This window comes from Sminthopsis crassicaudata, chromosome 2 (genome assembly GCF_048593235.1).
Source record: "Sminthopsis crassicaudata isolate SCR6 chromosome 2, ASM4859323v1, whole genome shotgun sequence".
Classification (NCBI taxonomy): domain Eukaryota; kingdom Metazoa; phylum Chordata; class Mammalia; order Dasyuromorphia; family Dasyuridae; genus Sminthopsis; species Sminthopsis crassicaudata.
In genome coordinates, this window is record NC_133618.1 from 39,195,261 (window position 1) to 39,220,882 (window position 25,622).

Sequence of the window (25,622 nt, forward strand, 5' to 3'; positions counted from 1 at the left end):
GAGGGGTTGGGAAGGGAGTGGGAGAGGATGGAGCAAAAGAGAACCCTGAAGAAGGGTTCCAGGAAAGAGGAAACAAAGTATCCCATTAAACAAATCAGAGAAGGCAGGCACCAAAAATAAGAGGTCTACACCTGTGTGTGACTCCAAGTCACAGTGGGTATACTTAGCATAGACACGTACCTACTCCTATCCAACTATACAAAAGGTTAGTCAGGCATATTGCCCATGTAAACTTCACCTGACCAACACTGAAGAGAAATATACTCACTCTTTCTAATCAAGGCTAAAAGGAGAAGGAAATATCTATCTAGGACCCACCTCTGTACAAAGTTAGAATGATTGTTATGGAGGGGCTTTGGATTAAAATATGACTGGGATTAGGTGGCCTCTAAGATCCTTTCAAACTTCACGTGATGATTCTGTGAAAGTACTGATTTAAAACTAAGTTGCCAGGCAATGCAGAAATGAAGAAATTTTAATAGTATCAATTAAGATTATTGCATGGTATAGTCACTAAGAGTAAAATGAATCAAACCTGTAGGTTACTGCGCAAATCAGATAGGAAAGTGACTGGCGATCGAGTTTTAAGATAGGAATCCAAATCCTTTTTGAATTGAGGAGGCATCACTCCCGTGAAATTAGTGAGGATCCGAGGAGCAATGTTGATCTCACTTAACATGTCCACCTGTTGAGGACAAAGGCAAAAAGATCAAATGCTGAAGATAGCCATTTCAACAAATAAACTCTTACAGTTACTGCTGTCTAGAATCCTAGGCACAAAGAGCCTCCCCCCACACATTACCCCTAAAGTGGGAAGGCTCATTGACCTGGAATCTACCATCTTTCACATGGAGCATTTGGTTCCAAATGTGGCAGAATAGTAAAGTGGGGTCTCCTCTCTGACTTGGAAGCTGACATCATTATAGCTTTTTACCTTCAGGTTGGGAGTGAATGGGTCAGGTAGCCTCATGTTTCGTGGAAAGGCACTCAGGATCAGATTCCTTAACTGGATGCAATTTGGTGGGATTACATCACAGAATCCATAGTGGTAGTCACAGAGAAATTCTGGGAAATCATGTAGGAGGACCAGCAGCACTCGTAAAGTACCCTGTATAGTGGGGGGGGGGGGGGAAGTTTGGGAGACGAAAAAGTGAAAAAGAGTAGCAGTTTCATCACCAGTCATGCATAAGCCCACTTTTTTTTTTTTTTTTTTTTTTTTTTTTGCTGAGACAATTGGGGTTAAGTGACTTGCCCCGGGTCACATAGCTAGGAAGTGTTAAGTGTCTGAGACCAGATTAGAACCGAGGACTTCCTGGCTTCTGGGCTGTATGTAAACACACACAAGGAACATTTATTCCAAGTCTGATTCAGATGAAAAGAAGGAGAACTTATACTCTCAAAAGAAATGAATCATAATTTAGGCATATTATTTTTTACTACCCAACTGATGACATGTTCTTAACACATCTAAAAATCATAAAAAGAGGTTGCTCTTGAACTTTCATTTTGAGGATTCGCTATTTCTACAGGTCTTAACCCCAAGGGTTAGATGTAGTCTTTAAAAGATTCAAAAGTATTTGACAAATGAAAATAAATTACCTTATAGAGGATTTGCATAGGTTTGCTGAGTTCCACATTTCTAAGGAAGGGAGCTAAATATTTGAATAAATCAATCAATAGCTGTGCATACATAGGCCAGCCCTAAGAAGATAAAGAAAAGGAGTGATTAACTATGTAAAGCCAAAACACCCATTTTACTACTATTACTACTACTACTACTACTACTACTACTACTACTACTACTACTACTACTACTACTACTACTACTACTACTACTACTACTACTACTACTACATTACCAGGGATCCTCAGCTTTAAAATGAATTACAGGCTAAACAATTACTTAATTTGATTGTTATAATCAAACTTAAACTATTAGCTTATGTCCCTAACTTTCCCTATTTGGAAAGAAAATGGTGGTTCCAAAAAGGACCTCAAAAAAGTCTATCTTCAGCCTACTTTCTTTAGAAAAAAAAAGAAAAGAAAAATTTAGCATACAGCTTAAAAAAGCTTTGGTCAAACCCAAACTGACCGTTAATTAAGGACTAATAAGACATTGAAAATAAAGACCTAAAGTTAAACTACCTTAAGCAATTTCTAACTTTCTAATCCCAGTCCCATTTCCACCTAAAACTAGGCAAATAATCTCTTTTTCACCTCTCCCTCTAGGCTCCTCAATCCCATTTTCTTTTGCCCAACATCCAGAACCCAGTATCTTTAATCCCCTCCTCAGTAACTGCCTCTATTTGCATGTGCAGATCTTCCCCTATCTTGTTTTAAAAAACAAAAAAAACAGGAAACCTGACTTTACCCATTTACCTACCACACTAAGCTAACAAGGAAATATGACTTATTTCCTTTTCTCTAATCTCACTCCCTCACCACCTCCCCCCATTTCCTTAACTACTCTCTCCACATCAAAACCACTAGGTTGACATTCTGAACCAAACCAATGGATCTCAAGACAACATCCTTCAAGGTCTAACTACTGATAAAGTCATATGCTTTAAGTTCCCTCATTAGCATAATAATTTCATAAAGACCATCTTGATTTTTCTGTTACAACTACTGTCTCCTTTACCAAAGTCTAACTCAGTTCCCTAGTCATCGACATTTAAGATTCTGACTCTTAATTCCCTCCCTCACAAGAAGGATAATTCAGTTACAACTTTTGTAACTATTCGCTTTACTTACAAGTCTAACCTTGATGGCCCAAATGACTCTACTAAAACTTCTTAATGTATTATCTGTCAGTCTAATTATGCATTTCCACTTGGATATTTTATAACCTGAAATGGAAGATATTTAAACCTGCAGTCCTATCAAGATCATCCTAGTTACCCAAGTCTCATTACCTAGAGTTAAATCTGACTTCTTTCTCACACTATACATTCAGGTAATTGCTTTGGATCTCCCTTTATGTTTCACCCAGACAATCTATTCCTCCCCAGCCCTAATTTACACACGGATCATTAGAAAAGCCTCTCAACAGCCACCCCTGCTCCAGTCTTTGAATGTTCTCCCCCTGCCACCTCTCAATTTGACCCTAATTGTTGACTACCACTGCTCCTTTGCTAAAGTCATGCTACCTTATACAGAATAGGCATGCAAAGCCAAATTTTGTTCATAGTTCTTCCTAAATGCACCTTTCCTCCTCCCATCCTATTGAAATGAAATCTATTCAATATTCAGCTCAACCCCCCATTAACTCTAAAAATATTTAAATCTTATAAAACAAAGGCAGTTACAACAATGGAGTTTCTTAAAGCTCTGTCTACTTCTATATCCTGGAGGAAATTTCTATTATCTGGCCAAAGAGCATTCAATCTAGAGTTCCTCAGTTCAAAAGGCTCCTCCAGTTTTAACTATCAGGATAGGTCACTTCTCTCTAGGCCTCAAATTCTTTCCACATAAAATGGCATTGGATCTCTAAAGTTACCACTAATTCTAAAACACCTACGGTCCCAGGATAGAAACCATATCCTTCCTTATGAAGCCAAATTGCTATGAACTTCAATACCTCATGAGGGATTTAGAACAAAGTCCCATTCTAGCTTATACTTTTATTTAACTTAACTGTTTTTGTGTCTCCCCAACTAGCTCTGTTTTCTTAAGGGCCGAGTCCCTGTCCTCTACTACTATTTTGTACCTACCAAAAGACCTATTTGAACAGAGGAAGTACACAATCCTTTGTTCAAAGAGAACTGAGGCCAATAACAATATGATGGAAAGAGGTAACTTGGAAATAGAACTATGTTTCAATCTGGTAACTGATATTTGAGTGAATATAGTTTAACATCACCTTTCAGCCACAATTTTCTCATCTGTAAAATACAAATACTACCCCTTTGCAGATTCACACTACTTATATCTAAAAGCACTAAGTCCCACATCCCACAAGACTGATTACTGTCTTCATCTATAGGAGACAGACTACAGCCACACCTTCTGCTGTGGTGTGTGTGCCAGCATTCTTGCAATAAATATCCGATGCGAGATCAGTTCAAGCCAGGCATACACAAAGCCTGGGGCTTTAGTAGGCCTCAAGATGTGGAATGTATTGCTAGAAGAAAAAAAATAATTCATTAACACACCCTTGCTGCTACAAGCACAATTTGTGAAAAGTTCAAAAAAAGTATTATAGTGGTATCCTCCCCCAAGTTAATTTCAGAGTATCAGTTAACATGAAAAAGTGATTTCACCTCTCTGCAAATTACCTCTGACAGACTACCAGTGTAAATATTACCAAAAAATGTGCTGAAGTAGTGACATAAGCAAAAATCTAATAAATGTTATGATTAAGCACCTACCAGAAAGCTGTCAGTGTCTGGAAATTAATGGTTTCCAACACATGTTCAGGAGCATTTAGTTCTAAGAGCAGCATGATGAAAATTCGGTGGTAGGGAAGTTGCTGAAATTCATTCTGTCGAACATCATGATCCTGTAGAAGGACACCCACTACTATACCAAGAACCTAAAGATGACAAGCATATCAATAGGTTATCAAAGAACAAGTTTCTCACATATCATTTTTCCCTACAAAATGTATGATTTTTAAAAATATACATTCTTGAAATTCCACTAGCAATCCATAGGGGGAAAAAATATACATTGTGGATAAGTTTCAATTAAACAGTTTGCTATACATTCCTCATGAATAGTGGACACTTATTCAAACAAATTGATTTTGCCTAAACTATTCTATAGTTAAAACACACACACACACACACACACACACACACACACACACACACACACTGGTTCACTGACATGACTACCTGGGTTGTTTTATATAATCTATGAAACTAAATGTAATGGGAGGGAGTTTACTTCAAGACATAGAGTTAGCATAGACATATGTTAAACATACTTAACATTATTCGAGATAAAGAATCTACATTCATTAACTATATAAGTGGTAAGGTCAAAAGCTAAAGAGGATTCCTAAACCAGGTTCTTGTGAACAGAGGAATCAAATGTCAGATATATCTCAAGTCTAATAATTTCCATTCTAGAAGCAAAACTTGAAATGTGAACTTAAGAATTTCCCACTCTAAATGCCTTATTTTAAGGAATATCTATCTACTCATTTAAGTTTTGAGAATTTCTTGCTAAGATAATAATGAAATTATCAGAGATGGGAAATGATCGAGTTCATCAGAAATTATATACTTTCCTCAGCAATTCTCATATGTGACTACCATAATATTCAGTAACTCGCCAATGGTAAAGATATGATCTATAGCAAAGAATATATATATGAACTGATGGGCTAAGGACAGACAACCTTGTTTAATAGATTGATCTTGGTGACTGTGTTAGTGGCCTCCCCTGAGTGCTTGACCAGCAGTGCAATGAGCCGCACAAAGGCATCCAGGTTATGGTAACACTTGGCCCGGATCATTGTGGGGTTGGCAGCAGGATTATGCTGCTGCTCAGCCTGAGCTCGGTAGCTGATTTCAACACACATTTCAGTGCACAGACGAAAAAACCTTGTTATGAGGTCATCAGTCTTCAGGATTCCTTGCTGATGCATCTGTTGTGGAGACAAGGAAACAAGATCTAAATACAAGACTACACAATCCAAAAAAGCAACTTTTTTAGATTGCTTCAACATTTCACAAAAGTCTGATGACTTAATAATGTACAGGTGACAATCACAAGCTCTCTGCCTGTCCATAAACCCTCTCCAATAGTTGGGGTGACCTGTGTTCATCACCAGCAGGCCAGTGTAAGTTCAACTTGGTTAATTCCTCTAAAGAACAGAGAGTGTTGTCAGGATTACTGACACAAACTGGCTGGGCTTGCCAGGGTAAACCCCACTGAAGTAGGGTCATCTCTATATCACAATTCCTGACATTGGAATGACTTCAATTTCACAATTTTCAAAAACAAAAAATGTCATTTCTTCTTATATATGAAAATCCCCAACTTTAGTTGGTATCAGATGCCACAAGAGAAAGGTTTTTCCACCTGAAAATCCAGTATTAGCCCAAATTTAATGGGACATAGAGAATATAGAAATTAAGAGGACAAATATGGCAGCTTTAGAATGACAAGTTACCTAAACTCAAGAGACTATGTGAATTATCAAGAATCAATTTTTAATAGCTATATCAAGTTGTTTGTCCTGAAAGGACCATAGGAATTTCAGATTAATAGTATAAATGTCTGAAAAATTGTTATAGATTTGTCATTAAAATGGCTTAGTTAAAAACTATCTTTAGGAAGCTCACAAAGCTGAATGACTTCAGTGAAGCAGGTGGTACCAAGGGAAAAGGTGGTTCATTTTTTAAAAATTCATTAAATACAACTACAGATGTATAACATATTTACAATCACAAGCACAAATAAAAACAGAAAAATCTAACTCAAATAAGAAAAAGAATTTTGCAAATTATAGTGCACACAGGCTAGAGATGAAGCAGGATCATGTTAAATCAATTTAGCCAACAAAGAAAACTTTTGCCCCGAATAAATAGTTACAGTAAAGAAAACCCCAGGGATTGGGGGAGGGGGGATGTTTTTAATACATTTAAAATAGGTAACCGAGAAAACTGAATAAAGGGAGTATGCATTGTTTGGGGAGTCTGGGAAATACAGGGTTTTGAAGGATGATGCTATTGCTGAAATAAAAAGCAAAAAGATAAATGGGAAATGAAGTTAAGAAGAAATTAAAATTCAACATGTATTTTCTTTTTGAAAAAGAGGTCAGGTCAATGCAAACGTGTGACAAGTGCTATATTTTTGAAATATTATTCTGTCTATATTTCCAGAAAGCCATAAACTTGGCAACAACAACTACTCAAGGGATTCATTTTACTCATCCCCAATTTTATACATGAGCCCTTCCTGGGGTTTGAAGAATAAAGTTTACCCCACAGTAGTAGTAGTAGTAGTAGTAGCAGCAGCAGCATTTAACCTTGCAAAGTAAAATGCATTTTTAATATGTTAAAAACTAAAGCTACCACATGCCTTATTTCAATAATCAACATGTGGCCCCAACTGACCTCTCCCTAGTGGGGTAACTTCTTAACTTAGGAAGTAGAGCAAGAGGCCAAAGAAAGGAAGCTGACAGCTCTATCCCAGAAGCTGCAGGATTCTCTCAAGAAATGGACCCTTCTTACCAAGCTGCTACTTGGCAACATAATTAAAAGTAAGGTTGTAAATTCTTGGCAGTTAGGCTCCGTAGGGTTTGAAAAAAGGCTAGAAATACAAATATGGATTATGGAATTGCCTTTCTACTTCTCAATGATCAATGCCAATCAATTATCACAGTATCACTACCCTCTGCTAACCTCACAGTTGGGAGGGAGTGCCCTGCTCTGAACACTTTCAATTAAGAGTTTTAAGTTAGAACAAATTTGACTCCCATGATCAAAAATCACTTCCTAAAACTAATCTGTTTAAATTGAAAGTGGAGTAAGCCAGTTAATTTGTATGCTAGTAAATGCACTGCCAATCTAAGGTGATCTTGGTTTTGTTTTAGTGAGTGTGCATAAGTTGAGGTTTTGCTTTAGAGAATTTTAACTCAAAAAATTAAAATTAGACAATAACCCCATTAAGTGCCCTATTTTCATGTGCTCAAGGCTAAGGATCTCACAATAAAGCACATCTGTAACTGGATTTACTCGGCAGTCTCATTAGCCAACATTTGATTAGTCATATCCTAATAAATAAACTAGGACATTGCTCAAAATATCCACATAAGCAGAAAAATAACAACATTCCTTAACTACACTAGCAGTTTCCTGGCCATCAGTGACATCGGAAGCGCCACACCCCACTTATGCCGAATAAAAAGCACCTTTCTCTCCAAAAGCTCTACCTGTCCAACAAACGCAGAGAAGGCTTTGGTGCTGTCGCGGCCGGCTGCTGCCGAGTGGTAAAGGTTCACCCACTCCCGCAGCAAATACTCTGCCTTCTCCCGCAGGCCTGGAGGATCATCGTACTCAGAGGCCTGTGAGATGCCCGAGTGCATCATAAAGTTGGGCCCCCCGTGCGCGCGGTCGATCATAGCCTCATAGTTTGATCGCACCACCTCCATCAGCTGGGGCAACCTGAGGCAAGAAACACAGAGGAGGTTACATGAGGCACCTTTGAACCTGCAGGACCCCCATTTCTCTTACAATATGCAGCTCCCTATTTGGGGGAAGGAATTGTCATACACTGGAGAGCCCATCCTCACCAATGAGATTAGGGACCAATACAAGGCACAGAGTCTGTCTGGCAGCAAGGTACTCTCCCTTCAAACATAGATCCCTGGCTCTGACGCTGCCTACATGCTGCAAATGAAGCAGTGTAACAGTTACAACAAATTGTGTGTAACTCACCCTTCGGGGGCATTTCCTCGAGAGTGAGCGTTGATCCTCATCAGAGTCTCAATGGTATGAAATAGATCGGCTTCAGTCACGTGGGCCACACTTCTTTCATCCACCAACAGTATTTTCACCAACTGCATTGCAAATGCCACGGCCATGTAGTTCAAACCATTCTCCATTGACTGGTAAAAAAGGAAACCACCAAATCAGCAGGAACAGTATTTTGGACATAAAAATTCCCTAAAGTACAGAATTCTCCAACTCAGTTCAGGGAAGACCCTGCCCTTCCCCTTTACCTGAGCCAGGTGAAGATCATATTGCTGCATATTAACCAGATGATTTCGAATTAACAGCTCTACAGCTTCTACATTATACTTATACTCATCCCGACACTCAATCAGGCACCTAGAAAAGTTAAATTTGTTTTTACTGATCCTAGGTTAACATACTGGACAATAAAGAAGTGAATTTTAGATCTAAAAGGAAATGTGTTCCAAATTCAAGAAACCTTGGATACCAAGTCAACAATGGCCTTTCACATTTTTAAGACAACTCAGTAAAACTACCAGAGACTCAGACTCATACTCTGACTCACTGCCACACCTGCACTCATGCTAATCCTACTGGAAGTACTCTTTACTTGTCGGGCTCTTTTCCACCCTTTAAAATCTACCTCAGATATTATCTCCTTAATGGATTCTTTGGTCCCACATGAGTAGCAAATCCATACTCACATCTCCCCTCTTCACCCCACCCCTCCATAGGGGAGACACCAAAATATAAAAACCACATGTTTATTTATGTCATATCTTAAGAACTGTTTCTATTCCCCTCTGATAGATATCCTAAATTCCATGAAGGAAAGAACAAGAACTCAATTTTGGTATCTCTTTTCCCACACCTGGTACCTAACAAAACTACCCATAGTAAGAAAATGAAGCTTTGTTCAAAGTATGGTTTTATATCAAGTCCTCTAAGCCAGGAATTTCTGCATAAAATTATTTAAATATTGAATGCTGTGATCAAAGCATCTGCTTATTCTTAAACAAGCTACAATTTGCTCTTGTTGAAAAAAGTGTTATATTTTTCCATTAAGAAATTTAAAATGTAATGATTAACAATTTTCAGCATTTCTGAAAGAGAAGCAAAGTCTCTACACTGCTCCATTGTGCTAGGTGCCAAAGGGTTGTCTAGAGTAGGATTTCTTATCTCCTATTTGCAACCTCTTTTTGCCCAAGAAGTTTTTACATGACCTTGGGTATATAGGTATACAAAGCAAACTTTTACATAATAAATCATCATTTTATTACTTCCATACTCAGATATCAGACCCCATATGGAATCTTGAACTACATGGTTTAAGAAGCTGGATTCTAGTGGACATGTGAAATTTTAAGACACATGAAGGGAAATGCAGTTCAAACTCTTCCCTTGAATTTGATACTGACCTTGTGATCTGTTTGTTACACCATGGAGACCCATATGCACGGCCATCCTGTAATGCTTTCAGTACAAGGAGGTGACATTCCCGGTAACGTAGCAGCAGGTCAGCATCTGCACCACTTGTGGCATCAAGCAAGCCCTCCACAGCCTACAGAACAGGAATAAAATCAGCTGGCCCAACATATTTACAGCTAGAAACAAAGCCTACCCTCAAACCACAACTTGTTCCCAAGGGCTTGGCTATCAGCAAGTTGTCACAGGATTCTCCCTAACTTCCTTTTGCATGCCCTCTTCTTCTAAATACTTCTAAATTCAGTTTCCACCCTCATCTATTTAAACAATATCTTCCTCATGTCCTGCACCTTGAATTTTGTATCAAAGGCACCAACATCTTTCCAGTCTCTCCATTTATAACCTTAGAAACTTCATTAAATGCTCCCCTTCTTATTCACCTCATATACCCAATGTTATTGGACCCTGTTGTTTCTTGTCTACATCATTTTTCCACTCCCATAGCTACCACGTGAATTTAAGCCCCCAACAACACTTTCCTAAATTCTTGTAACACTCTTAATTGAGTATCTGTCATCTGTCCATCTTTTCCCTAGTCTAATCCAAGAGAAACACTGCTGCCAAAGTAGTTTCCCTTTAGAACAGCTCTTTACTATGTTGGTAGTTCCCTTCTTGAACTCAGATAAAATCCAAATTCCTCTGATTTTTAAAACCCTTCCTAATCTGATCCTACTCTTGTGATCTAGCCACACTGTTTCTCACACATAAAACACTCTATGTATCTTTCATCTTTTTGCCTTTTGCACTGGCTGTACCCCCTTCCCCCAGAAATAAATTTTTCCTCACCTCCACCCCATAAAAGGTTGTGCTTGAGCTGGGACCTGAAGGGAAAAAAGGATCCTGTTGGAAGCCTCTCCTGAATCCTCAACTACTGATGCCTTCCTCCCTCTCTACTCTGTATTCTCTTCATATTTTCTTCATATATCTCTTCATATCCATTTAGAAATGTGTTTTTTCATGTCAGATTATAAGCACTGTAATGTAAGGCTTAGTTCTTTATGCCTGTACCTCAGCTCTTGGTACATAATAACTGCCCAAAAAAAATCTGATTAATTTCGTGCCAGTTAGAAAATCATCTATCTTCTGTCCTGGAACACATTCTCTCAAGCCTAAGACTCTGTTCACTTATTTTCCCCAGGATTTTAACCTGTGTACCTCCACAAATCTTTTCTAAAAAAAAGATTCTTAAGTCCCTACCTGTATCAATGCAACTTCATCCCTGATCTCTATTTTAAAAACCTACATGGGATACTTAATGCTTGACTTTATACAAGGGAAAAACTGAGAATACCATTCAGATATGTGATCATTAAATAGTCAATAACTAGGAATGGGTTTCATTGGGAAAAAGCCTATCAAACTTCACCGAGCAGCTGACCTTCTGCAGCAAACCCAGGGCAGCAATGGCATCCCGAGAGTTGCGCGACATTACAACAGCATCCAGAAGGCTCCGGAGAGTCTGAGACTGAGGGTTCATGCCTAAGGCTGGAGGGATGGCATGCAGGTGTTGTTCCAGTTCTGTGATACACTTTTCATAGATCTGTGCTACATCATCAGTAGCCCACGCTTGCTGTTATGAGAGAAGCAGGAAATCTTCATGAATAACAGTGCCCTAACTGTACTGTCATAGCACATATCTCTATTTAAAGTTATGCTTATCATACAAATACTGAATTAGAAAAAAAAAAATACTGTTTTATGACCAGATGTTATAGCATTTATATTTATAAGACATTTTTCTTAAAAAACACTTGAAGAGTACATGAGTAGTACCATCTACTGTTCCAAATTTACAGATAAAAAATCCAGGGCCCACAGAAGTCAGTTTATTAAGGCAAAGTCAGAGAGCCAATCAAATATCAGAGGTTAGGCTACAATCATTTCACAAATATAGAGAGAACTGAGTTAAGTGTTAGAATACCAGCCACCCCCCACCCCCAATTAATAAGTGATCAAGGGAATCAAAACTATTCCATAATCCAGAATTCCATATTAAAAAATATTCTAAATCACTACTGATTAGACACATGCAAATTTTAAAAACCCTATACCTATCAGATTAGCTAATATGACAAAAAAGAAAATGATTAATGCTGGAGAGGATGAAGGAAAACTGAACACCAATGTACTGCTGGGGGAGGTCTGAATTGGCCCAAACAACTTGGAATTATTTGGAACTATGCCTAAAGGCTATAAACCTTTGACTTAATATGCCAATACTATACTTTGGGATATCTCTATCCCAAAGAGATCCAAAAGTTTTTTTTTGTTTGTTTTTTTAAATCCAGAACCTTATGTATACAAAAATATTTATAGCAGCTCTATTTTGTGATGGCAAGAATTGGAAATTGAGGGGATATGATTGTGGTGGAATTCTGTTGTGCTATAAGAAACCTTGAGCATGATAAATTCCAAAAAACCTGAAAAGAATTACAAGAACTGATGTAAAATGAAATGAGCAGAACCAGAATACAACACACAGCAACAACAATACTGTACAATGATCAACTGTCAATGACATAGCTATTAGCAATACAATGATCCAACAATTCTGAAAGATATATTAAGAAAAATGCTATTCACCTCCAAAGGACTACTGATAGCATTTGAATGCAGATATTCTTTTTTTCATGTGAAAGACAGGATGAGGAGGGTGGGAGGTTAATATGACTACTATGAAAACGGTTTACATGATTATATATGTATAGCCTACATCAAGTTGCTTGCCATCTTAAAGAAAAGGGGAAGAGGGAAAGAAAATTTGGGACTCATAAACTTTTTAAAAATGAATGTTAATTTTTTAAAATTAAAGAATACGTATAAAAAACACACATATGTATGTATAAATTAAAAATTCAACAAAAAAGTTAATTAAAATAAGTTGATAACTAGGACTTGGAAAGTATATTATGACTTCAAGTCCAGTGACGCATCTATTACTTTCAGATTAGAAACATTAACTTCTTTGTACAAATCCAAAACCAGGAAAATCCCTAAGATCAAACTAGTCATGAAAAGTGCAGTAGGTGGGACAATGGCTAGAACCAAGTCTGAAGTCAGGAAGACATTTTTATGAGTTCAAATCTGGCCTCAGATTTGTAACTCTGGGCAAGGCACTTCACCCTATTTATCTCAGTTTCCTCATTTGGAAAATAAGCTGGAGAAGAAATGGCAAACTATACCAATATCTCTACCAAGAAAATCTCTCAAAAAGGGAATCATGGAGTCAAGTTGGACAAAAGTGACTGAACAACAAAGTGATGACAAACAATTTTAAATGATCAAAATTAAGGTTCCAGAATTCAAGTAATCCAAGAATTAGCTAATGGAATATATTCATATTCATACTGATTAAAATTTCAATTCAGGTAAAGTCAACAACTTACCTTCATAGGCTGAGCTAAAAATCCTGTAGGCTGAGTTAAATCATTGGTAGGCAAGAAGCCAGGAACGTTACGTGCAAACTCTTCATAAACAGCCAGCTGTTTTGGGTCTACACCACCAACCTTTTTTGGGAAAAAATTAATAATAACGGTAATGATAATCACATCTCCAAAGGAAAGCATTCTCAGGTAAGAAAATTATAAAACCAAAATCTAAAAAAGTCACAATTTTAAAAAGTAAAGATTACACATCTTTATTAGTCTGAATCACTTACAGGCGTGCAAATTTAACAAATGGTTACCCCAAATAAAAAGCCTTTACTTGGAATATAAGCAGTAAATCTATTCTAGTAGCCATGAGTTAGTTTGTTTTTTTTAAATTGTCAGATTCTCACTTTCCTATAAGGACTAACAAAGAACTAGCACTAAAAACATATGAACACTAAAAGACATGATTGAAGGGAGACTAAAGAAGGAACAAACCAGAAGATAAATGCCAAGAGATGAATGACTTAAATACTTCAAACACTTTTCCAATCCAGAGAGGATTTAAGGTCAATTCCACCAAAAAATCCAATAGCCAAGTCCTCTATAAATAACTTGGGAGCAGCAGGTGATTCAAATTAAAAGGAAGCAGTTAACTCTCATCTCTCATTCCAAATTGCCTTCTACTTCTATGTGAAAATTGTGTGAGGGGAAAGAGAGATGGCTATAATTCTGACCTTCAATCTGATCTGCTCTGGCATCCGCTCAGCTTGGTACGTCAAAACAACAGGATCACAATACCTGCGCCCTTCTTGCCTTGCATGTTTTCGAAGCTCAAATTCCTATAAACAAAAGTCTTACAAGGTTAGTTTTGTTAGAAGATTCTTTTTAGGAAGTATTGTTTCACAGAAAGCTTTTGAAAAGGCAGATGCCAAAGCACTTACAGTTGCTAATCTCTTGTCCATTTCTGGACCTGCTTTTTCTACTGCAGTCTTCTGAATGAAGCAGCATGCCAATTCACAATTATCCTGAGCTAGCTGTGCTGCTGCCTGTTCCATCATTTCCCTCTGCTGGGGGGATGCAGCCTAAAAAAGGATAAAACATTGTAGTTATTTTTTTTTTGGTATTTTCCCACTGAAGAGAAATTGAGTAACTTTCTGAGCCAAAGCATTTGTGTTACTTTTTTTTTTTAAAGTTACTTTATACTAATGAAAAATTTAAGTCAAAAAATTTTCAAAGTTCAATTAAGTTCAATTAAGTAAACTTTTAAATATTAAAAAGAAACTTCCATCAACTTCTATCTAGCATCAAAGTTGAAACCAACAGTAAATTTTAAGATTAGTTCAAGTTAATTGCTAAACCTGAATCAACAAGACATAGCCAAGACCACGCTCCCACAGCCCCTAAAAGTAGTCTTTAACACATAATAAAGAACTGAATCTCATTGCTGTCACTATACACAACCAAAAATGAAATACACAACTTAGATTTGGCGAGAAGTCTTCCTTCTCCAACATTAAGATTACAAAATCTTATCTCTAACACTTACTCGCAGTGCTGTGGCAAAGCTGTTTTTCAAATTGGTAGCTATGCTCATGAGTAAAGGTTCCCTGCAAGTTATCATAGCCATGCCAGCTGTCAGATTCCTCATCATGTGATGAGCTGCTATCCGCATGCGTGACTCCTCAGAATCCAGTGCAAAGTCTTTCCTGACAATCTGTTCACAAGTAGTCATGGCAATCTTAATTGAACGATCCACTACTGGATGGACAAGCTCTTGGACAGCACGTTCAATTGCTTGACGTACACACTGCTTCAACTGTGGATGGGCCTGAAACAATGGAATCTGGAACGACGAAACATTAAATCAACTTCTAGTTAAATAACTAAAACTTTTCAAAATTAATCAAACTAAAAAATGACAAACAACTGAAAACACTTGTAACTAAAATGACTGGTGTATTGCTACATCAAACCATACATTAGAAAAATTTGAAAATACTTGAGATGTTAGTAACCAAAAAACCCCAAACAACAATGACAACAACAAGAAGCCAGTTCTCCCTTGGCTTACTATAGTTTATATAAGTCTTCATTTAAACCAAATTCCAATTATAATGAGACAAATTTGAATCCACATAAAACACAAATTTCTACCTTGTGATCTTATTGGAATTTGTGACTTGAAAAGTAGGATGCAGTTTTTTAAAACAAAAGGCAAAGCAGAGAACAGTTGTCTCTTCTTTTTGAGACCTTCATACTTCATTAGCCTTATAATACAGACCATCCTTTTAAGAGAGCAAATGTACCATGTACCAAAGCTTCTATTTTAAGCCTTTTGCAGCATTACCTGAAAGCTCACTTTCATATACCATAATTTAAATTTGACCCCTTTATTAATTTTTTGCTTGCTAATGAAAAGTCATTTTCAATTTACTATTGTAAGAAACACATGAATACCCACACTTCTGGAAATGATACAGTAGAATTAAAAACAAAAACAAAAACAAAAACAAACAAAAAAAAAAACCAAGACAGTCAAGAGCACTGAATTAAAAGTCAGATGATCTGAGCTCTATCTTGTCCTGCTCTGCTAAAAACTAGCTGTGTGGGGTTAAAATCCTTTAGCCTTTTTGGGGCTATTTCCAATTCTGTCAAATGAAATTAAACCAGCTAATCTCAAAGGCTTTCTATAAAACCCTAATTATGGCCCCCAAGGTGAAAAAGAAGTGATATATTTCAAAATATAATTTATTCAAATTGGTCCTTTCATTGGGAACATTTTTATTTTCCCATGAGGATTTGGACAACTCTATATAGTATAGTCAAAAAATAAGTACTTTTTTTTTTACCATAATATGGCAGCATCTATTAAGCAGTGAAGGGGTGTGGGAGTATGCACACACATGTGCATATGCATGAGGAAAGGGGTGAACAGAACATGTTGCTAAGCTGTGTGACTTGCCTAATCTACAGATTGCCTACCAAACAAACTTTACATTTAGGATTCCAGCTAGATGCTGAAATCACTAACCCCTACCTCAAAATGAGGATGAAAATTTTAAGGTGAATATATACAAAGATAAGCTCAGTTCCAGGTATCTGCCAGAAGAGGTAGAGACTTAAGACCAGGCTCAGAAGACCTTCTGATTTGGCTTGCCAAGAAGAGCCAAGTGGGAGAGGAGAACCTGAGAACCAACATTAAGTCATGATTTAATTCATCCTGGGGCTTACCTTTGCAAAAAGCATTTAAAATGCCACAATCCATGTTAACTACTTGCTAAATTTTAAAGTACAGAAAGGTAAAAGAATCTGTGCTCAACAGCAGCACATGGGCCCAGAATGATTTCCACCTCTCAACTGTAGCTGATGAGATTGATGTAGGCTGACTCAACATTCACAGGCTATGCCCAATGCTTCGGGTAGAATAGTGCAAAGGAAATGGAAAGTAGAGAGAAATCAGATTTACTGAGAAGCTACTCAAACATACAAAAGAACAGATTTAGCTTAGTGTCTTAAATTTCTAATGGCTTTTAAATAAAATGTTCTGGTTGTTCTGTATTACAACAGATTATGAATTGAAGTATAAAAGGAAAGGACAATTACATTTAAATTAATACTACTACTAAGTTTAAGATGCCTCTTCGGGGGAAAAAAAAGAAATTCTCATGACTCTCAATTTAATCCCCTTAATGGATGAGTTGACAGGGTCACTGAAGATTACATGACAGCTGGTGCCTCTCAAACTTCTTGAGAGTAGAGACAGATACTATACAACTATTCACACTGGTGAGTCACATAGAACACGGCCTACCTTATTCACCAGTTTTCTGCCCAAATCAGCCTCCTACTTCAATCTTGCTCCTAAACTCCTCTTCAATGGAACTGAACTCTTCCCAAACCAGAGGGGAATGACCTAGTATTTTGACTTTTTGGGACACTCACCAAGGTAACAAGAAATATAACAAGTAAATAAATATAAATACTTAAGTGGCTATTAAGCAAACTGGTCTCTCCCTACCTTCCATTTCCTTTATTTCCCATTCCTTAAGTTCTACATATTTTCTCCTTTACTTCCCCAAAAATGTCTTGGAGAACATTTGAGTGGGAAAGGGAAAAACAGATTTATTAGGTTGTCCTAAATATCTTTTGTGGACAAGGAAAGGAAGTGATATATGAGGGAAACAAATGGCCTACCTATGCCCACTCCCCCAAACAAATTAATTTCTAACCTCCTATTAACATTACCAACATTTACAGCATCTTTACACATTCTGTGGTTCTTGAGTCCTATTAATGGACAGTATTAATCAAGAAATTCAGGGAGAAAAGGGTAAAAGACAATAGAGAGGAGGGTGCTAAACAACATTGTATGACTCCAAAGATGAGTTGTTATTTTATTTTATTTTTTGGTTTGGTAGGGGATGGATGTGTAGAAAAAAGCATAGGGGAGGGAAAAAAGGAAGAAAAACCTTTAAAAATACAAAGAAGGGTAATGCTGGCAACTTACCGTGGGATTTAGAGTAATGTGTGGTGCAAGACCTCCCAGGGAATAGACATTGATGTCATGGTAGCTGTACTGAGGCTGTGGAGGTACAGTAGCTGTGCAAGTGGTACTGGTAGCTGGTGTGGTAGAAGTAGCTTGATACAAAAAGGGATAAAAAGTAAAATTAGAACTGCTTTAAAAATAGACCAAGTATTTTATAGAAAAAAATTGTGCAGTTATGAATTGGAATTCAGAGTAAATTAATCAGCTAGTTCATTGATCTGGGAAAAAGCCTCAAATATGACTAAATCTAGTCAATTTTCCTCCAGAGTACCGACCCATTCTCAGGAATTGTCTCCCACACACAAAGTTGACTAGACTTGACACCCCTCAGGGAGAACACTAATTACTTTACCAGAAGAGTCCAAGACCCTGGAGACACATGAGCTGATCCCACATGATTAGACCCTAAGGAACTGAGAAGCCCCGATAAGGACACAGAGCTGAAGACCTTTGGGCTGCACTGGGAACAATAATATTCTCTCCAAACATCCCCAGGCATTCAAGGGATGCAATAGGCAGCCAAGCTGCCTTAGCTATTAGAATTCCTAATCCAGAAAGAGATTACTTTTATTCATTATGGGAGGGAGTAAGGGTTCTAGCCAGTCTTAGGAAAAATACAGATCCAATTATGACTTCTAAATTCTTTTAGAGAATAAACTCTACTTATTCAACAAAGTAGTAGTCCTAGGTTTTCTTCTTTAGGTGATTGCTGTTTATATACACATGCACACATAAAGATTTTCAACTTTTAGTAGGAAAAAAAAAAAACAAAAAACAACAAATGAAATTTACAGAATCAAGACAAGTGAATCTTCCATGAATATTAAGAAAGCCCATCAGGATTTCAGGATACCCTGAACATCACTATCAATACCCATGAATCACTGTGTGTCTGTTGTAAAGAATATTCTAATTGTTATAAAAAGCAGGGGAAATGTGCTTTTACTAATTGTACTCACTGGTAGTTGTTATGGGAGGGAGTGCTTCTGGCTGCTTGACATCCTTTTTGGGGGCGGAGAGCTGCTCTTCTAAGTTTTTAAGTCTGTCCTTGTCTTTCAGGAGGCTGCCAGGTTTTAGCTCATTGATGTCCAGCGCAAGATTCTTGCAGAGAACCTCAATCTCAAACTTCAAGTTTAACTGCATCATTACAATTGAATTAGATCTCAAACATTTAAATTCCAGCTTCATCCACTACCTATTAATTTGTCCCCCCTCCCACAGTGTTTACAGATTGCCTTCAAAGGGCAGGGCTGTGATGAAAATACAAGGACCACTATATCATGTACACGACACACAAATAAACCAATTTCTCTTGTAATGTCCCAACAGAGTAATAACTTACAACATGATAATAATAAATATTTACCTTTAAATCATGTTCTTGGTGAAGCTCAGCTAGTACATTCATAATTGCCATTGTCCAAGGATTTGGTGGCCTGAAAACCTAAAGTAGTAACAGTCAAGTCAGTTGATCAAAAAATCTTATTTTAAAACATCTACATCTAAAGTCATGTTTATACTCAAAGTCTTAAAATCCTCTTTATGGCATAAAAGGAACAGAATATTAAAAAAAAAAAAAATTTGGGGAAACTGTCATTGCCTCAGAGGGAGCTTTCAAACCCATTGCAGGACCCCTGAGCACATGCCCAAACACCCCAATTACCAGATCTAGTGTTCTTACAAGCATATTGAGACACTAAAAAGAGAGGCTTTATTTTAAATAGTATTTTCATCCTGTTGTATGGAAAGAGAAACAACTCTGATGCTATTGACATTGTATTGACTAAAGTTGCAAAGTGGTAATAACTGATCCTAGATAGTTCCATTTAAGAATATGAAGATCTTACCACACTCCGAACACTGGATTCTAAGACTTTGGCAACAAAGGGCACCACATATAGCAATTCCTGCTGTCCTTTAACATAAGCTTCCAACAGTAAAGATTTTACATCTAAGTCCTGGAACAAACAAGGAAAAAATATCTAAAGAACTTCACATTTAAGTCATTTTAAATATGCATCCAACACACACACAGCTGAGAGACATGAAGCGAAAACTATAGAAAATAAAATAGGGTGAGCTTTTTTCCACATCTATTATTATATCCTAATGGTTGTCTTTCCAGAAGAGAATATAATCAAGAGATAAAACTGCATTGTAGATTTATCTACAATAATGTGACATGCTAAGGAGAATGGAGAAGTGTTAGCACATGTCCAGATCTTGATGTCCCAGGTGTCTACTTCCCCCCAAAACCCACCAATAAGCCAAAATCTAGATTAAAAAGACATCAAGACAATAGATTCGTATGAGCTAACATTTCCAGCTACTGGGAGCTATCATTTAGGTTAATTCAACCTTTTCATGAGGTCAGAAAGGCTGATCACCTTTCCTGGAAGCCTACATTCTGGGGGTAGCAAAAACCAGGCCAGATTCCCAGTATAAAGCCTCTATGCCCAAGTTAGAATAGTTGTGCTACATGCAGAGTTTTGAATGGAAACTCACTGTATGTAAGATGGGTTTGTTTTTGGCCAGTGTGATCATCCCCAGCCAGTGGCCCAGGTTCTTCAGCAAGGAGCGGTCTGAGAAGTTGGCTGCTGCTTTATCTGATGTCAGAAGCACCTAAAAAAAATTTTTTTAAAAAGAACTGAGAGAGGCTTGAAGTTTAAAAAATGGGGTAGTGAGAATAACTATTTCTCTACCCTAAAAGACTAAGGATTCAGAACTTAGCCTTTTAAGCTCCAAGGGCAAGAACTAAGACTGTAGACAACTCACCCATCAAATTAAGTTCACTGTCACTTACTATCTTTACACAGAATCAGGTAACATTGGGAAATCTTACACTCTGAAAGCTGCAAAACTGAGACAGTGACCTGACTTCAAATCTATTTTGAAGAACTAAAGCCAATTCTCCTAAATACAAAGTGGTGCCAACAAAACCTCCTGAGTAACAGGGGAGACAAAAAGCATACAGGAAAAACTAGAACAATGCCATTTCATGTTATCCAAGACATCCTACTCTTCTCCAGAAATTTCTGACAATCTCCCACAACAGTGAGAATTTTATACAACAGAGTGCGTAGTTGTATAAATTATCCTGTGCCCATCCTTTCCCAACCCTTGTAGTTTGTGCTCTGCCTACCACTATCAAGGTCCTAGCAGCTTCAGATTTCTCCATAGTTTTTTTATCTGGGTATTCACTAAACCAAATCACACCTCTTCTAAAAAGCTGCATGCAGTAGTAATGTTCCTTAATACTACCCACCAGAGCACGAACTGAACGGACAGTCAGATGTGCTAGGATAGGCGTTAAGGGATTCTTTAGCACTACAGCGTAACCTAAAGTGGTAAAAATTTCCATCAATAGGTTTAAAAAATAGTGCTTTAAGACTGAGTTTATTTGGTGTCTTTCATAAAGTATTCCCTAGTATCCTCGAGAAAAAACAAAAATGAAATAGAAATGTTTCATGAGTAATCCTAATAAGCAGACTCCTTCCTTACATTTACATGCTGTTTTCTAACAAGAATCTTACAAAGGACAAATTTTACACAAGGTAAAGAGCTTAGGTTCTCCTAGGTGGATATACACCTGTGCTGTAGTTACACTGACACAACTTCTTGGGAGGAGGAGGAGAGGAGAAGGGGACTAGGTATTTATGACTACACAGATTCAGACACAAGATATATTAGTGAAGTATCCTACTAGTTGTCTTTTAATAAAATCTAAATGTAGAAAAAAACGTAAATGCACTTATAGGAAAGGTACCTGCTCAATCCTTGAAGACTTGCTAAATTTTAGCGTAGAACTACTTTTAAAATCAATTACTAAAAGCACAACAAACAAAACTTGGGCTTATAGGAATGAAGTTAATTATAAGCAAAAAGAATTGTATCAAGAAAGGTTCTAAGGCACATAAGTAATTCAAAAGGGTTCCCTCAATCTAACCATTATCAATACTATGTTCATATTACCATACCATAATCACATTATATGATTTTGAGATATTAAAGTCTTAAAACTAAATATACTAACTTAAAAAAAAAAAAAAAAAAAAAAAAAAAAGACCAGGCTTCTTATTTTTAGGGAGAAGAAAAGAAAAAGATTGGTAATTTCTATTACTACACAGATTTATCAAAAATGGATCTTAAATACCAAATAACCAAAATGAGATCAATTTTTAAAATGCTCCTCTAATTCAAACCCAAGAAAGAAATTTTTTGATGTAAAAAGTATACGTAAAAAATTATTAGATACCCTTGAATGTTATATTATACTAAATAAATACACATGAGAAGATATAATTTCTACATCCTGCAAGACCTCTGAAGACTTATTTATATTAGATGACAGGCAACATTTCTCATCATCCTGATATTTGTCCACTAGCAGAAAGACACAAAGAAAGAAGATTTCTAAGGAACTGAACAATTATTATCTTTAAGCTATTTTAGCTAGAAATAAGAAGCAATTTATTCACTTAAAGCACAAACTATTATAAAAAATACATTTTCTGATTTAAAATAGTTATAAACACAGGCATTTATTAGTCAATAGAAGAAAATGTAGAAGAGTTCTATTACTTACTTTAATATTTCTGTAGGTCTCATTCAGAACCATCTTATTAAATTCGGGATTCTTAAGAGTATCAAGAAAATTTGAATAAAGGCTGTGAAAGTTTGGCTCAATACTGACTCTCTTCATGACAAGATATTGTGAAACCCAAGGCATAAACTCTTCTTTCACCGTTTCCTTCAACTCTTCAACCTAGACAGAGTATTGATATAAAAAAGTTTAAAGCATAAATGAAATTAAACTAGATTAAGCAACCCAAATGAACAAAAGCTCAACTGTCACATTGAAATAACTATGAAGCAATTTCCTGAAAGATGCCACATGTTAATTACTATTATCATTGTGTTTACAAAAAATCCATTTGATACAGAGATTCCAACTGTAATACTACCTGCATCAGAAGCTGGGGGGGAGGGGGGAGGAAGAGAGGAAAGGAGGAGGGTAATCTTATTCTGTGTCTGCTTTTCCCACTCAGTTATACCACTTTGGGACTTCTCTAAAAACACCTGCAAGATAAGCATTCTCCCATTTCAACTTTTCGGTCTTTCCCCAACACATTTGAGCTCCTTGAGAGCAGAGACTGTCTGATTTTATTTGCATTTGTACCCCAAGGATCTAATACATTGCCTGAATTACAGCAGGTATTAAGTGTTTACGGATGGTTGAAAAAACTTTCTAAACAGAGATAAATAATTAGGTATGTTTTAAAAACAACAGGCTTTAGTAGCTTAACACTATACTAAGATTTGTAGGTCACCCTGTATGTAAATTGTGGATGAAAGTAATCTCAGGGAAGAAAGTGATACCTGCTGGGGGTGAACTCTTTCTGCCTGAAATATAAAGTTTGAGATTCCAAATATGCTTTAATTAAAATCTACTTCTTTGTATGTAGGCCTTGACAGACTTTGTACAATAAATTTTAAACCTCTAGCAGGCCAACACTTAAAATGACTGTGAAGGGAAAAAAAGAATTGGAGTACAATTCAAATCTTGCTTCTATTTCCTACTTTTGTGACCTTACATTCCGGATGAGCCTGTGTCTTATCTTAAGACTCAAGGGCCTTTGAGATTTTTTATCAGTTTAAGAGTTAGGATTCTATGACTTAAAATTTAAATATGCATCTCTTAAGACTATTAAGCATTTTGTCTGAAAAAACAAATTTATAATATAGGATGTCAGAACCAGGAACTGAAAGCATTCACACAACCCCCCTTCAGGAGATGAAGTTATTAGAGGAAAATTTATGCTTACTATGGACCAGAGAACCAAAGTACACTCACTTTTTGTGTCATGTTTGACTGAGAAAGGTTGTTGAAGATAAAAGCAATTTTTTCCTGGACATTTTCTGGAGGCTCCACAATTCTCTCAGTTTGGTCCGTAGCCACCAGCAGAGTATCAATATTTGTAGTATTAATAGATGGCTAGAAGGCAAAGTACACAAAAGTTCCAAGAAAATTCACGTTCTCTAAGTAACTATTTCACAGATTAACAAAGAAAAAATTTCACTTACTGGCACATCTTTTTTAAAGCTGACTCCTGTGGGCCTGGTGATTGTGATGGTTTTAGCCACAGTAGTAGTGGTTGAGGTGGTTACAATAGTGCTGACTTGGCCAGCAAGAGGAGCTTTTGCTGGAACCTGGGCCTGGGCCTGGGCCTGGGCCTGAGCAAGTGCAATACTTCCAGGGGTAGTAATGGAACCCTGCATTTTCACAGGAGGGTCTCTAGATTGCTGTCCATATTCGATGTACTTCAAAAATAAACAAACAAATAAATAACTTTTTTAAAAAAAGGAATAAGAATTCATTACTTTGGGGCAGTGTTCCTCAAACTTTTTAAATAGGGGGCCAGTTCACTGTCCCTCAGACTGTTGGGAGGCCAGACTATAGTAAAAACAAAAACTCACTCTGTCTCTGCCCCTCAGCCCATCTGCCATAACTCAGTGGGCCGCATGTGGCCCATGGGCTGTAGTTTGAGAACCCCTGCTTTGGGGAATATGAGAGTGAAAGGAAAAAGAGGAATATTTGTCCACACCTCTCAAATTAGCCCCCTTGTATTCCCTGGCACAGGAACCATAAGCTGATGAAGACCCTCTTCATCTTTTTGTTGGGTCTGCCCACTCCAATCCATCCTCTAGTCAGTCACCTAAGGGTTTTCCCTAAAGCTCTAGTCTGATAAGTGTCACCCTTCCTCACCGCAATCGATAAAACCAAGTGGGGCTCCCTAAGACAAGATCAAATACAAGTTGCTCTGGATAACCTGGTCCTCCCCACCTTTCTGTACTTCCCTCTTCCCTCAGCATGGTATTACTCTGGCTGTTCCTCTCACCTTCTGACACTGGCTATCTCCACCTACTGACTTCCCTGGTTTCTGTCCAGTCTAAACTAAAACCCCAATCTCTCCACTCTCTGTCAGCCCTCCTGAGATGGCCTACAATTTAGCCTGTATACATCTGGTTCGTACTTAATTGTTTGCAGGTTGCCTCTCCTGGCACCTGGGCACAATCAACATTAAATAGGTATCTTCTGAGTTGACCTGGTTCAGGGTGTTTTTATTCTACTCCCTTCACTTCTGGAACCATCTGAATCCATTCAGAACATAACCCTTCCTTCACATCATAATTTCCTTCCCTCTACTGAGGCTAACATACATTGTTAGGAAAAAGGGGAATGATAAGCTTTCCCCAAACTACAGGAATTAAGTGTAATGACATAGAATACACTTTTGAATCTGATTATTCTTTTTTCTTACTAAACAGAGACCAACACTAAAACTTTTAGCAAAGTGGCAACCTAATCAAAATGTTTAGTCATTAAGATTTCTTTTTTAAAAACCTGACATCCAGCCAAAAGGAGATCACACTGAGCAATCCTGGTACTAGAGAACAAACACTGAAAAGTGTACAAACCACACACAAATCTCCAGAAGTGGAGGATCCCTGGCAGAGAATATGTCCATATTATTAGACAGCCCTCTTGTTCACAGTTCATTGAACTGCTTTCTTTGTTATGAGGGAAAGGTCAATGTTGAGGGGGAAGGCAGACATAAAAAAAAGAGACCAGAGACGGATACCATTTTAATCCCACTTTAACATGCTCACACTGGACCCTAACCACACAGAGTACTTGTGAGACAGGCAAGCCAGCCAGGCATAGCTGCACATCAAAATCATTGTCCGTAGAGTTTTCTTGGCAGAGATGTTGGAGTGGTTGGTTTTCCATTTCCTTCTCCAGTTCAA

General features: G+C 37.3%; 1 protein-coding gene across 9 annotated transcripts in view; it reads right to left on the reverse strand.

The window, feature by feature from the left end:
* Positions 1–25,622, reverse strand: part of CNOT1 (CCR4-NOT transcription complex subunit 1) — a 95,037-nt gene that overhangs the window by 3,580 nt on the left and 65,835 nt on the right. For 5 of the 9 annotated variants that reach the window (XM_074285912.1, XM_074285908.1, XM_074285906.1 and 2 more), the window contains 23 exons: positions 23,898–24,134; positions 23,668–23,808; positions 22,399–22,578; positions 20,319–20,435; positions 19,661–19,771; positions 19,180–19,257; positions 18,773–18,950; positions 17,775–17,905; positions 14,814–15,110; positions 14,209–14,349; positions 14,002–14,106; positions 13,283–13,402; positions 11,275–11,466; positions 9,830–9,972; positions 8,678–8,786; positions 8,394–8,563; positions 7,868–8,120; positions 5,348–5,596; positions 4,371–4,534; positions 4,006–4,123; positions 1,600–1,701; positions 935–1,108; positions 536–685 (listed from right to left, as the gene is read on the reverse strand). In XM_074285912.1, coding sequence (XP_074142013.1) covers positions 536–685; positions 935–1,108; positions 1,600–1,701; positions 4,006–4,123; positions 4,371–4,534; positions 5,348–5,596; positions 7,868–8,120; positions 8,394–8,563; positions 8,678–8,786; positions 9,830–9,972; positions 11,275–11,466; positions 13,283–13,402; positions 14,002–14,106; positions 14,209–14,349; positions 14,814–15,110; positions 17,775–17,905; positions 18,773–18,950; positions 19,180–19,257; positions 19,661–19,771; positions 20,319–20,435; positions 22,399–22,578; positions 23,668–23,808; positions 23,898–24,134 — 3,660 coding nt within the window. The remainder of the gene's footprint in view (positions 1–535; positions 686–934; positions 1,109–1,599; positions 1,702–4,005; positions 4,124–4,370; positions 4,535–5,347; positions 5,597–7,867; positions 8,121–8,393; positions 8,564–8,677; positions 8,787–9,829; positions 9,973–11,274; positions 11,467–13,282; positions 13,403–14,001; positions 14,107–14,208; positions 14,350–14,813; positions 15,111–17,774; positions 17,906–18,772; positions 18,951–19,179; positions 19,258–19,660; positions 19,772–20,318; positions 20,436–22,398; positions 22,579–23,667; positions 23,809–23,897; positions 24,135–25,622) is intronic. The other 4 variants (XM_074285913.1, XM_074285910.1, XM_074285911.1 and 1 more) reach the window with 1 other exon arrangement.